This window comes from Stylophora pistillata, chromosome 2 (assembly GCF_964205215.1).
Source record: "Stylophora pistillata chromosome 2, jaStyPist1.2, whole genome shotgun sequence".
NCBI lineage: Eukaryota > Metazoa > Cnidaria > Anthozoa > Scleractinia > Pocilloporidae > Stylophora > Stylophora pistillata.
This window is the reverse complement of record NC_142520.1, coordinates 37,648,182-37,662,377: the sequence shown is the minus strand read 5'-3', so window position 1 is coordinate 37,662,377 and position 14,196 is coordinate 37,648,182. Positions and strand designations below refer to the sequence as shown.

The 14,196-nt window shown below is 38.5% G+C and overlaps 2 protein-coding genes across 2 annotated transcripts in view; both read right to left on the bottom strand.

Moving 5' to 3' along the window:
* The window catches only part of LOC148739348 (uncharacterized), a 158,837-nt gene extending 145,525 nt beyond the window's left edge, over window positions 1-13,312 (bottom strand). The window contains exons 1-6 of the mRNA XM_088751146.1: window positions 12,719-13,312; window positions 7,932-8,194; window positions 7,208-7,322; window positions 4,713-4,835; window positions 4,275-4,397; window positions 3,774-3,893 (exon numbers count right to left, since the gene is read on the bottom strand). Coding sequence (XP_088607272.1) covers window positions 3,774-3,893; window positions 4,275-4,397; window positions 4,713-4,835; window positions 7,208-7,322; window positions 7,932-8,194; window positions 12,719-12,791 — 817 coding nt within the window. The 5' untranslated portion in view covers window positions 12,792-13,312. The remainder of the gene's footprint in view (window positions 1-3,773; window positions 3,894-4,274; window positions 4,398-4,712; window positions 4,836-7,207; window positions 7,323-7,931; window positions 8,195-12,718) is intronic.
* Window positions 667-3,674, bottom strand: LOC148739349 (lactadherin-like). The gene is made up of 2 exons (XM_088747908.1): window positions 3,327-3,674; window positions 667-2,734 (listed from the first exon to the last, which is right to left on the bottom strand). Exons 1-2 carry the CDS (start codon window positions 3,611-3,613, stop codon window positions 2,521-2,523), a joined length of 501 nt encoding a protein of 166 aa, XP_088604034.1. The 5' UTR covers window positions 3,614-3,674; the 3' UTR covers window positions 667-2,520.
* Window positions 13,313-14,196: the final 884 nt, after the last annotated feature.

The following is a 14,196-nucleotide window of genomic DNA, read 5'->3' as shown; positions in this document are numbered from 1 at the left end:
AAAGTAACTTCAGCCACTTTAATATCCTGAATGAAAACAAGTTCCTTGCCGAGTAGCTCACCGGCCTCCATGCTGACTGGTCCGTGACTCAGAGTCAAAGGTCTGATCAGAGTATTTAGCTGTCACAATTTAACTTTGGCATTGTCTTAGCAGAACAGATAAGAGCCCTTTTTGTGTCCCAATCCTATAGATCATGGTTAAAACATGCCGGGTACAACGCAAATTACTTGGTAGTCACGTCACGCAGTATAATCAGGCTATCCTCAAATGTCATGACACATCTGGGCTTAGCTAGGCCGTTCCCGTCACCGAATCATTATACAACTGTGAAAATTGCCATTTATACTACGATTGCGTAGTTATTTCTAAAGATTAAATTTTGCGAGAGAGTCCTAATTTAACACTGTTAACGCGCAAGCAGCACGGATCCTCGCGCCTGGAAATATTTTCATTGTTAACTTTAATTAATTTCACATTTGAAGCTAAACGCCTCTTCTTCACTTGCTCATGGAGTCCTTTCGCTTTACCTTGACAGACCTATGGATAATTTTACGCTTTCCCGGCGAGAATTTGACCTGTAATGGGTAACCAATCAATTTCGACGCAAAACTGAAAAAAATTAAAGTTATATTTAAAGTTTATATTCCACGATGATTCCTGATGAAGTCCAGTAATTCTCTTTAATAGGTTTTTAATCTAAAATATACAAACAAAACTAGCATTGTTAACAATACTTATGTTACTTACATTGACCTATGTGCAACACAAAAGCAACTTGAAGAAACTAACATTACCTTTAGTGTTTTAATACATGTATGCCCTGGTGGTATATTTTCTAACAGCGATATTCAAGATCAACCCAGCTTGAAGGATCATCGTTTTAAAACAGACTACTATTCTAAATTACAATCGCATCAGGTTCTAAGTATTCCCAAGTTATGCACAGTTTTATCCCGATTTCTCTGGCCTGCATCATGTAAGGTTCATTTTCATGAAGATTTGAAGTGAATTAAATCTAAATTATTGTGTTGGCGATTTGAGAATTAGCTACCAATCATAATGATTATATTACTGATAGATTTGAAGATTTCTAATTCAATTTGCATGCTACTATGCAGGGCCGTTGTTGCTAAAAGAAACATCAGGTTTCAGGCCGGGGGTTGATGAATGAATTCCTTTTTTTCATTGCGCACATTCTATACAATATTCAAAGGCGCAGTACCCCCCCCCCCCCATCAATTTGATAGACACTACACAAAGATAGACCACAACACCAGGCACTACGTGCCCTACTCTTTTCGAACAGTGTGTAGGTTCTTTAACGTCCCACATATTTTTATCACATACAAGGGCCTTGTGAGACGGGACCTCCATTTATCGTCCCTATCCGAGAAGACTAGAAAGTCTAACCATTTGCAGATATTATTACAAAAGCAGCACTTTCTTCTCAGTTATTTAAAGACCCTGCGTGTTGGTCCGGCCGGATTTGAACTCACGACCTCCCGCACAACAGTCCGGCGCTCTACCCATTGAGCTAACCGGGAGGCGGTTCGTATTTTCTCTTTTTCTCTTTTTCTCTCCTTTGTTTGTTTCTTCTTTTGTCGTTTTCCTTTTTATTATCTTATTTGACATTATTTATAATTGTCGACCCAAGAGTTATCCCTGCAAAAGTTATAACTTAACTTAGTTTGAAAGTTGTTCTCGGTTTTCGTTTGTTGCGATATTTCTATTTCTAAGATAATCATCACAAGTGATTCCAGACGAAATGGTGCAAAACCTTTCAAAGTACATATTAATTAGCATATATACCACCACCCTCTACCTTTCTCCATGGGAATTTCGCATGTCATCTGATACGTTTTAATTCATTAATTATTACCAAGTGCTTCGAGAAGCTGATCTTAGATAGTAAATGAACGTTAAGTGCAACCTTTTTTCTCATTATAAAGATCATATATTATTTGTGGAGACATGCTATCCAGGGCAAATTGCGACTCTACCAATGCTTAAGTGCTGCTTGTCTTCATCAGGCAACGACGTTTGAATAGCTACTCGTCGCTAATGTTGTGGTATAATGACTTGTCACTGATATGTCTTAGAGCACTGTTGTTGATGCATTAATGCTCCAAGATGGCGTTACTCTGCCACAGATCTGTTTTGTTATTGGCTGGACTTACTACTCCGCCTTTAAGTTGCAGGTATTCGCGTTTACTCTCGATTCCTCTGTATCTTCTGATATTGTTTGCATAAGCTATCGACTTATCGGAAAATTGAGAAAACTCACACCGGTAGCAACGATAATGCAGAATTAATAAGCGACAGTGACTAAACACAACTTTCAACACAGTTCTGGAATACCTTTTCCACTTCACGTTTATCCTGTGTAACTGTTTTATTATGCTGCAGCGAAAGGTGTGTAGAGATTAGATTTAAAAAGTTTCTTTAGTTTTTTGGTGATGCTTATTTTCCTACTGTACGCCATGCGTACACACTTTTTTTCCAATAGAACTCTTTCATACATTACTTAAGCACGTATATTTCCACCCTCAAACAGGGATAATGATGGTGTGAGACAGGATAAAACCGAACATATCTGGCTTTGAAGTCAGTTCCAAGTGAATGCCTCACGATGCTTGTTCTATCTGAGTTTCCTTGAAAGACCTGGAATAGAGAAAACCGAAAAAAAAAAAAAAAAAAAGAAAGAAACTGACCACCTTGTTGTAGTCCACCAATTCTAAATTCCATTTAAACAAGGAGGTACTTGTAGGTGAAGGAGGGAAGGGAGGGGATGGAGGGGGCATCTGACCATGTCTCAACAGCTCACATCATTAACATAATGTTGTGCTTTTTTGTTGCGGCCGGAATTTTCTAAACGGTGTAAAATTTTCTGTCACTTTTCTTGTTTTGATCGCTCGTTTATACACCCTCCTATACTCATAGAAAATGTTAAAGATGGCACGAATTCCTTAGCTTTATATCTGCTTGCAAACTATCCGTATTCGCCACAAACTCTTTGATTTTTACTAAAAAATGTCAATTGTAGTGCTTTCCAAACCTTTTAGACATGTGGTTCTTTTTTAATGCATTTAACAGATGGCTATTTTGTTTCTCCAACTGTGCAATATTTCTGGTTCACTGGTCACATGACTTTCTGTCCCACCGTAAAATAACCATATGCATACTGTACTCGTGAAAACAGCAAATCACACTCTTGCTTGCAGTGATACAATGTTGTAACTCACCCACGTTATTAACGGACCAAGTTGGATTCCCCTTGCCCTATAACCATTACTAATAGTTGTTGATCAAATCAACGCTTTATTTACTGGTACTTCCAAACCTTTGTCTTATTCGTCTCCTCGTAGGTGTTCCAAGTTGAACCGTCAATGGATAGGTGCAGTTTATAGCTGGTAGTCCATTCCAAAATTTCCTCTCCTCCTTGAGTAGCCACAGCACAAACAGACAGCACTGAACCCATATCTACTTGAAGGTAGTCGGTTCTATCAGATTTAGTCTTAGGACACCACCCTCCTCGTCCCCTGGTTTCATTCAGTCGGCCGAAGTATGAAGCATAAAGATCACCTTTGATAAAAAACACACTGCTTGCTGACATTCTGGCATCTGGAATTGTGTTGTTGTCTGCCACACCAACAGGCCCACATGTGTTTCCTTTTCTATCTGGAAAGTATGATATGATAAGTATACACTTTGGGCACGTATGGTATTACTTTTCTCTCGAATGTGATGGTTCACAAATGTAATACATTAAATACCTGTACAATTGCGTCCATTTCCAGTACATTCGGGCTTACAAGTAAAAACGTACGATCCGTTGCCGTTCGCGTAGGTAGCATTAAGGTGACAAGAGTGATTTCCTTTACATTCGTCAATATTTGAGACACCACTAATATATTTTGCACTTTTTTCATTTTTGTTGCTTTAAAGTGGACAAAGAATCTCAGTCGTGCGATTGTATTAATCATTGCAAAAGATAAAACAATGGTTTCTCCTTTTTGTGTTTTACGAGTTAGATATTGTAAACGAACATTTCATCACAATTATTTTTAACCCACCACTATAATGGCTCTGAAACAGGCAAAATGTAGATCATGGTGAACCCTTGGTTAAACATGCATGGGTAAGGCTGCTTAAAATGCAGCACATAGCACTTAATGGGATAATAGTTCCTGCTAACGATGCTTTGTTTAATGCTAAGGCTACTATGATGTAGCGTGCGATCGAAGTCATATTTCTGATTCATTATTCGCTCGTACCTTGGCATGACTGTCCATCTCCGATGTATTCTTCCCTGCAGGTGCAGTTGTAGGAACCGTCAGTGTTGATACAGTTCGCATTGACGTCACAGAGATGGTCTCCGTTACTGCACTCGTCGATATCTGAAAGTAAAAGAGATGTCGGGGCAATTCAATAGAAGCAATAAAGCCCAAAAAACCAAACAAACAAAGGAATAAACGAACAAAACTATATCGCTGAAAAGTATATCAGCCGTGATATAAAAAAAAAAAAAAAATAGGCGACTTCGGGGAGTTTCGTAAAATAAATGCTAGCTAGAGAAGTGTCCACATGACTTGCCATCGGTATATTGCCATTTTCATCTCATAGATGGAACAGCATTCAAAAATTCAAGAAGTAACATCTACTAAGACGATAGTTATTATATAGTTTCGGCTTTTGAGGCTAATCCGAATTACCTTCGCATGACCATCCATCTCCACTGTATCCATCCTTGCATGTGCAATTATAAGAGCCCTTAGTGTTGGTACAGTTGGCTTTCATATTACAAGCATGGCTTCCATTACCGCACTCATCGATATCTGTAAGTATTAGGAATGTCAACGTAACTTTTTGGACAAATAAATATCGTGGATGACTAGGAATTAAGTTGAGCAACCCGGTTTTTCTTTTTTTTTTTCTTTTTTTTTTAATCTCTTTTGCCTTTGTGCGAAAAGAATTCAGTATTTTACCTCGAGATGACGGTAAGTTTTCTACATCAGATGAATAGGAAGTTGTTCACAGGGACTGACGAGGAGAAAAGCGAGGTTTGGTAGTCTTCATTGAGGTCGGGTTTTATACACTATCATCGTCTCATGTTGATCTCGAAATTTGCGTAGCTAAGCATTTCTATAGCTGACATTCCTTTGTCGATCAGCTGGTTAAGTTTGCTCTCATAATCTATACTATCATTCACTGACACGTCATTTGCTTTGGACTTCAGGTCCAGCATTTCATTGAGCATTTTGGTGACCTCAATGACACCTTTGATCAACATGCCTTGGGCTGTTTGTACCCTCGAGTCAAAGGACCTCGTGTTCGGCCTCAGTCTGTTCCAAATAAGCTCGTCCACTTTTGTGACGACCAAACTTTCGCAGTTTTGTGGTCGGAGGATATTTTCCCCTTCTCCTTTGAGCTTTGATTCTTCAGGTTTTTTCAATTTCAACATGAGTCCGTTCACGATTGTAGCAAGTTTTTCGTTGACAGCAACGTCGGTCGGCTCTGTCTCTGTGAGGCGTTGAGCAATTGCGTCGAGTACATTACATTTTTTATCTACGTTTTTCGACCGTTTTGCAGCGGTTTCTGTCACATCGTCTGACAAGACAGATATTTGTGATGGGGAGGCAACTCTTTGGCGTTTTGGCCGAGGCTCGTCGCACCGAGGGCGATCGTTAGTTTTATCGCCATTTTCATTGTCACTCTCACTCCTGTATTCTCCCTCGGAGCTCGCCAACAGATTATTTTCCTCTGTGGACCAAGTTCTTTCAATAGTATTTTGCAGTTTTTCAAATTGCTGAGTCAAAGTTGTTTGGAGAGTAAGCATAGAATTCGTTAGCATACTGCCAAATATTGACAGCTCACTCTGTTGTGTTATGTCATTTTCGGGCGCGTTTTCCGACAAACCGTTTGAAGTAGTGTTTTCTACACCACTAGTACCCTCTGACCTGGGAACCTCGTTCCCGCCATGAGGGAGCTTCTTTGCCTTCTTTTTAGAAGAGCTTTTTAAGGCGTAATCCTCAATATGTTCAATATTTGACATTTTTTCACGCCTGATTCGAACGTACGTGACCAATATTGCTGGCAAGCTAACGTGCACTGATCTTGCGCATGCGCGTTGCACTCACATGGTCCTTAAATGTGGTGATTTAGAAGAATTGCCGCTGTTAAGAATTTCTTAGGTGCAGCCCAGGCTCTTCTTAGTCCCATAACAAACGAGTGAGATAGGTGAGTCCTAGATCATCAAATCTATCTCAAAAACACGTGAGGATTGAATAAAACTTTTAAAGCTGTTGTGCATGATGTGCAGAGTTTTTATGATTTTCAGCGTTGATAAAAAAGCACTCAGTCATCCATTAAGCCATTATTCTACTGGACCATCATCTTCCGAATCATATCAGGTTACCATTTATGGTGCATTAATTTGGCCAGTCAGCCAAGTGGCCCATCATGCCGGTGCTTAACTTCGGTGTCTGTAACACGAAGCGACTAGGAGTATTTCTACTCCCCCTTGGATGGGATGCTAGACTATCGCAGGGTTACCCCCTAGCATTAAATTTGCCGGTATCCATTTTTAATTAAAAACCTGAGCGAAGAGAGGCACTGTGAGAGTAAAGTGTCTAGCCTAAGAACACAACACAATATCTCCGGCCGGGGCTCGATCCCGGACCACTCTATCCGGAGTCGAGCGCAACAACTATAAGGCCACCGCGCCTCCAACAATTTCGCCCAGTTCTAAAGGTTTTATCGCGCTGATACGACAAAGCATCGTGTTCTGGATAGGAGAGTTCAAATCCATTGCTCTACTTTTCCACTGAATGCCTGAAATAGACTGGTCCTAATGGAGGTGGCTTGAGTTCTTATTGATATCAAAAGACTCCACCGAGGGATATCTAGGGAATAATACATGAGTGCACCCGAGGCTGCAACTTGAAAAAGGCAGGACGATCTTTAAAAAAGAAAACGAATTTTACAAGTAACGGAGCTGGTTACAGCTCCTTCCTGTTCCCCCTAAACAAGACACAATACCCAGAAATTAGAAAAAGAAAAAGAAATTGGATATTGCGCCCCTAAACCCCTTTTCTTCGGCATTAGGTCACTGTTAACAAGTGAAAGAAGTACAGCCGACTTTGAATCTTAAACCACCCACTGTGTTGCGATTAAATACAAAATTAATTTCTATCAATTCAAGTCTTACCCACGTCACAATCGTGGCCAGTAAATCCAGACGCACATAAACATCGAAATCGTTGTCTTGTAAATCCCGAGTAGCAGGTGCCGTTGTTTTTGCATGGAGATTGAGCGCAAAAGTTCTTAAAAGGAAAAAAAATGGGATGTCACAGGTAGTTGCCAAGAGAACGTGAGCGCACAAAAAAAAAATCGTGAAGGGGCGTCTTTAGACAGGAATTAAAGAGTACAGTGTCGTTCCTAAGAACAGCACTTAGTAACCCCAGTCATAGGTCGGCTATATCGTTATATCCATCGTTGTGATCTTCTCCTGAGCCATGAAATGGATTTAATTATTTCGATTAGATTTAAACGTAGTATATTCAAGCTTCGAAAAACCAATTGAATAAAAACTTTTGCGGTAATGCCTTAAAATGACCCATTTATTTTTGCCTACGAGAATTATCATGTAAGAGGCATGGTTGTGCTTTCTTTATTAAAACAAAGAAAGCGATCAATTGCCAGTTTACTCAAGGCCGGTGACGCATGGTTCCAAACTGACAAATTACATACTTTTGTTAATAGAGTTGGGTGTCCACAAGGCACTCAAAGGATTTTTGTTCTTGGTAACTGCTTATTTATGAAAGCACTTGCCTAAAATTGTTTAAGAATAACAAATAATGGACGAAAGTACCCCTCTGCTCTCATGAATCGCTAGAAGAGAGAGAGGTGCAATTAACAGCTCGTCCATGTACCTTAGTTCCATGGTACACATAGTTCGCTGCTTCCACCAGATCTTTATCATGCTCTTTAGCCGTTGAGTTATTCAGTTCACAGTTGTGTTCTTCTGCTCCATTTTCTCCAAAATAAAAGTTAACACTGACGCAGTCATAGTCCAGGTAGCAACGATATTCACACGTGTCCCTGTCAATCACACTAGTATTTCTTACGGTGTGGTTAACAAGACGTTTTCCCACAAAGAACAGAGTCTGTGGAAATGCTAATATACGGCATTGATCTAAAAATTGAAATCATTAAATGTTAAATAGCGATATGGGTCATGAATTCTAAAGGTCGCAGCCGTTGTTAATTAAACTCGCTTTTCGAGCGCTTGGGACTTATATTGATAACTATGACATACTCAGTAAAATGCCAACATCAAATTATATAAATTCTTTAGTTTTTTCGAGCCAAATAGATCTCTAGAAAAGGATCGCATGACCTCCAAAAGACAGAAAATGTATTTTTTCTTTCTTTTATATAAATGCAAATCATTTTCATGATCACCTCTGCTGCCCCAGCTTATATTCATCAAATAATTTTTTTTTCATCTAATTACTTTTTGCGGGACACCTGAAACACATAGTTTCACAGTTGTTAAAAATGATACCGAAAATTGAAAAAGTGTAACTTTGACGAGCCCAAATTCCAAAGAAAATTTGTCTTCAGAAAACTAAATACTTGCCATTAATGTTCAAAGATAAAAGAGGCAAGAAGTTTCAATTATGAACTTTCAACTTGCGTACATTTTTTCAAATCACATTTTCCTCGCCTAAACGAAAATAGCTTTGGGGCTAAAAATATCTAATTCCTAAACGCGATACGAGTTATGGCCGTAACAAGGATTATTTGAGCACTGTTGATTTACTTATTTTTTTTCTTAAAATCTTTCAGAATTTTTAACTCAAAGCTACACATTCTCGTCATAAATTCTAGCAAATCAAAGGCTCTGTGAGCCAACTTGTGAATTGGAAAACCATACAATGTCGTCAATAGAAAGTGATGTTTGATTTCCACACTAGGATATGAATCGTTCTAAGAAGTGTTGGACTGGTAAATGAACGTTTTGAGGAATATGATGTAAAATTAATTTAGGCGTCAAAGACAGAAAATATGGTCTGGGTAGGAGTTAGTATAAGACAATCACTGTTCCAGATTTAACTGTAAAGGTTTGTGGAAAGAAAGTTCAAAATGGCGCTGTTTTGTTTATCGATAAACTATCGTTGCAATATTAAGCTTGGTATTTACTTGCGATGTAAGTAAGGGTTATCGGCCTTCAGCTCGTGGTTATGTGATTTATTTCCCTCGTGCGTTGCCCGAGGGAAACGCACGAGGGGAATAAATCACATAACCACGAGCTGAAGGCCGATAAATGGCATTTTTTACATGTGCGAGGATTCCCCAAGGGATGCAAAAATACACTGAAGAAAAATGGCTCTATTGTTCATGTTTGTTTTGTTTTTTTAACACTCCATACTGGCATTAGTGGGATTCACAGGTTTCTCGGCTTTTTCATTATATGTTAGTTTTTTAAAGTCGCATTTCGAATTAGTTGGTCGTCTTGTCCGTAGTGAATGCTGGGAACAGGATAGCAATGTTGAGCGATTCAGAGTCAGAACTGTTTGTTACTCAAATCAGTTTTAGTGGCGGCACCTCAATTGAGGTTTCGGAAAACAACTTCGAATCTTTATTTGCGGGTGCAGACAACGAGAAAGCAGTTGACAATTTTAAATTACGCACCGAGAATCTTTTGACCGACCGATTCCCCCCGAAAAGAACAAAGGAATTCAAGTTTATGTAAAACTAAGCATGGGTTAAGCATACAAAAGCTTATACGCTGGATGGGACGCTCGGACATAAGAATAAGCATGTATGCATAAGATTATCACATGCTTTCGTTCTTTTTATGCTTATGCTGTCTAGTGAGTCATTTTGTAGATGGCCTTGTGGCACTGCCACAAACATAGTAACCATCCCTGTTACGAAGGAGAGGTTGGATCAAATCCGCAGCGCGAAAGTAAAAACAGTTCGTTTTGCTTAACTGCGCATAACCGCCCGAACCGCGCGATTTGTTCGCGCGAGAACGCTTCCCTCCTACCTCCCCTACTAAGCAAAATTTTGTCTCCAAACTTACTCCATAGTTTGGAGATCAATAAACAAATCAGAATCCGTCGTTTGCGCATATATTTTCATGGCCTTAGGGGTACAAGAGGGTCATTATTCTGTGCGTTCATACTAAAATGATCAAATTTGAAAATATGGCGTCTGCCCGGCCGACCTTCAAAATTTTCCAGTGGGAATTTTCGTTCCTTTGCCATCGAGTTAGACCTTGGGGAACTGAGAATATAAAGTAGCAATGCTGTAGAATACTCTCCTTGGAAAATAATGGATTTCAAGGTCTTAAAGGTGACTGAATAAGCTCTCGAGTCAACGACAGCACGATTATCTAAAGCGATGCGAATTGTGGACGTAGACTGAAAACCGAACTTTCGGACTTCAAGCAGGGCCTAGCGACAATTTGACGATTCCATGGCCCGATAAATATTATGTTCGAGAAACAACGCGTTCATAAAGTATAGTTTGATAGAAGATTTTGCCTTAAATCACAGTTTTTCAGAATTTTCAATAGAACGCTACGCAATTTTCTGGCCGTGAAGTCAAGTAATCAACGATCTAATCAGATAAAATTTACTGCGTGGGCTTTGTACTTGAGAGAAATTCGTACGTTTTTTGCTTATAATCAGCAAATGAAGAACTGTTTTGAATAAAAATGTCTTCCCGAAATATTTCTTGGTCATTTTCGTCGTGCTTCCAATTGACAGATTCCATGAAACTTGAGATCTCTCCACTCACGCACAAATTCGCATATTCCTTTTAAAATATAACCCGCGTGCCTATTTGGCACACCTACGAAACTATTTAGCAATGTTTACCTTTCATCTTCATTTTTTAGTTAAAACTTAATACGTAACTATCACTTTATTTCCTTTCTTTGGTTTTTTTTTCTTTTTCGAACACAATAATCATTTTCCTGTACATATACATTCAAAGCATTGACGCCACCAAAGAAATATACGCTGCATGAGACATAAGTGTATATTGAGAGATTTGGCAAAACTTTAATTCACGGATGAAAAACGTATAGTTTTAAACTCTTTCAAGATTATCATTGGCTTCTTTTTCACCCCACCACTATTCTTAGCAACAAAGATTGCCATTTCATTTGTCTATTACTCGCCAAATGCTTTCAAATGCACTTAAAAGCCTAAATTCGAAAAACGTTTACAGGAATTGACCAATCGAGCGAGCTACCGACTGCCATTCTTTACATCATATCTACAACTCGCTCTTGCGCATGCGCGCAATTCACGAGGTAAAAATTATTTAAGCATGCTAATTGTACTACGCGGGCGTCGTAAACGAGGGAAATTTGTTAGTTTTCCGCTTCCAAGAATAAGATTTAGCGCTCCTTTGGAAAAGCTTTGGTCTTGAAATATCTCATGACCTCAGCTCAACCAACTCTCATGCCCCCCTTGTGCTCTGCAGACTTCCTGCAGCGTGCATACGTTTCACGATACGCACGCGCCAAGCACGAACAAATTCTTGATTTTACATTCTGATTTTTATATTGTTTTTCTTCTTTTTGTTTTTCTCATTATCGATATAAATTAAACTTGTGTGAGATAAAACGTGTCCGTAGAAAATTAATATTCAAAAACCCTTAGAAACCGCCCTTGAACTTTAAAATCGTCCTGTCCCTTCATTGTGCGTCGATTTTAATTGAATAGCGAGAATGTTCCAAGAAAGAGTTGTTAAATATAACTAAATTCAATATGTTCATGTTTAGACATCCATGTCATCTATCTCTTAGCCACCCGTCAAGTGAGAAGTTTTGATGTTCCCACTCATTCGCAGCCAGTATTCCTTTTGCATTATTGGAAACATAATTGTTCTGTCTGCATTTCAACAACTTTCTCTACGTTTTTATTAGCTTTGAAAAAACCCACTCATCGGGCTCCCAAAAATTGCGTAATACATAACACAGAAAGGGGGCTATGAAGAAAACAGTCTTCCTCGAATGCCGAGTTCCAAAAATTACTAGAAAGTCGTTTTGGTATATGTTTAACACCTGTCGGCAACATGTTTCCGATGTCAACTAAATATTACACCAGCGAATAATCACAGATCCAAAGAGAGATTCTTATTCCACAGCAGCATGTAAAAACAACAAAAAAGGGAAGGAAATTTTTCGAATTTAGAAAAAAATTTTTCCAACTAGTTAAGATATCAATTTTTATTTCCCTAAGTGCGAGGCTAACGTTAGGCTCTTACTTTAGTTCGTGCAAGCACCAGACAAACAAAAGAAATTTGCGAAAATATAGTCATTAATTTTAAGTAACCTTGATAGAACTTTATGGATTCAAATGAGTGTCTGAAAAGAATTCGAGGCTATAAGCTGTAAAATAGATGACCAATTAAGTGGTTGCGGATATTGTTCAGTTATAACTAAAAAACTTTGCAAACACACTTTCATATGTTGTGAAAAAGGATCTAAAATAATTTTGAATGAACAAAAGATACCAGCGTACTAAAATGGACGACGAGTTTCACTAGCCATTTTGTTAGTGAGGCCTCTATGCACGAGACTTTCAGTCTTTAAAAATTTGCGTTTCCTTTTTGTTTTTGGTATTATGCTTAGCTGGAAAATGAAGAGCAGAAAAATAAAGGTTTCTTATCAACAAATGCAAGCTTCAATACATACCATCTGGGCAGGACTGAAATTGTCTGAGGGGAAGCACCACAGAGACAAGGAACAAGTGGAGAAAAACTCTCATGTCCGCACAAAACCAGCCAAAAAGGAATACTTTCGATGTTTTGGAGCTATTGAGTACACCAAGTAGTTTATAACAGCAATTTGTTGACTAAGATGTAACTCCAATTTAAGGCTACACTTCCTAGAAACGTGTTAGCCAATCACATTTGGCCGTGATATGTGAAAGATGTTTTATCGCCCGTCACGGAGACGCTGTTCTGAAACAGTTAATTTGGTTAGTTTTCTCCTCAGGCAGTTATTTCCATCGTTCGCCCTCTATCCTTAAGGACTCTTCTTGTACCTGTTTCAGTGATTAGAAGTAGCATCAAACCAGAAAAGAAATTATTAGTTAAACTCTGCGAAAAGGAAGCAAGCACATAAGAAATCTTTTTTTTTTTTTTTTTTTTTTTAAGATTCAAATTGATATCTCTGTGGCATTTTGACCAAAGTTCTTAAGAAATTTAGAACACAATTTTAGAGATCATGGCTTCAATGAGGTAAACTCTTTTGTCAAGTGTCGTTCTCACTGAGAGTTTTTGTTTCAGCCCGACTTGCACCTGCATTTTAAGTATTCTTTCCTCTAATTTAGTGAGTTTTTGATATGCAAATTAAGTCCAAAAGAAGGTTCTCTTATTTTGATCGCTGTCCACACGGGCGGTCTGGCCAGAAATCAGTTTTAGCTTGTGGCGACACAAAAACAGGAGAATTGGAGAACAACCAAACTATGAAAGCTGAATGTTCCACCAAACACTTTTCATGGGCAAAGAAAAAAGAAAACCTTCTTTCGACGGGAAGTCGAGAGGACCCCCCTAAGAGAGAAAAGCATACCTTGCCAAACCGATACATGCAAACTGAACTGTAAAATACCCTAACTGGTATGTTCCGCATCTTTTCTTGAAAACTGGTCTATATGATAATATCTGCCACAAAAATTCAATTTGTTTGGGACAAAACTCTTAGATATGAAATGAATGGCTTTGAAAAGACCTTTGAAACCGCTATAGATCTTCCTTTCGCTTCATTGTGCATCGACAATTATTGAATCATGAAACTCAGGACATGGAGGGTTGTTTTATGTCACTACGTGATGATGGTAAACATCTTTTTTGAACTCGTGGTCATCCCATCAGATGAGCAGAGTCTTCGCTTATCTGCGGTTAAAACTTGTTTACTTCATTTTGTTCTTGTTTTTGTGTTATTACTTAGTCTAAATTGCCACAATTTTCTAAATGTCTTTATTTAGCAATAATTTCCATTAAATCCTCTACAATACAAATGTCTTTAATTTAGCTAGAACTTGTTTTTCTCATTATCGATATAAATTAAACTTGTGTGAGATAAAACGTTTCCATAGAAAATTAATATTCAAAAAGCTTTAGAAACCGCCATTGAACTTTAAAATCATCCTGTCCCTTCATTGTGCGTCG

Bases quoted from the DNA above. Each gene is read 5' to 3' on its own strand.
- LOC148739349 (XM_088747908.1), bottom strand. From the start codon at position 3,613: ATGTCAGCAAGCAGTGTGTTTTTTATCAAAGGTGATCTTTATGCTTCA. The intron at 2,735-3,326 runs GTAAATAAAGCG...AATGGAATTTAG, and splicing joins ACAAAGGTTTGGAAGTACCA to AATTGGTGGACTACAACAAG.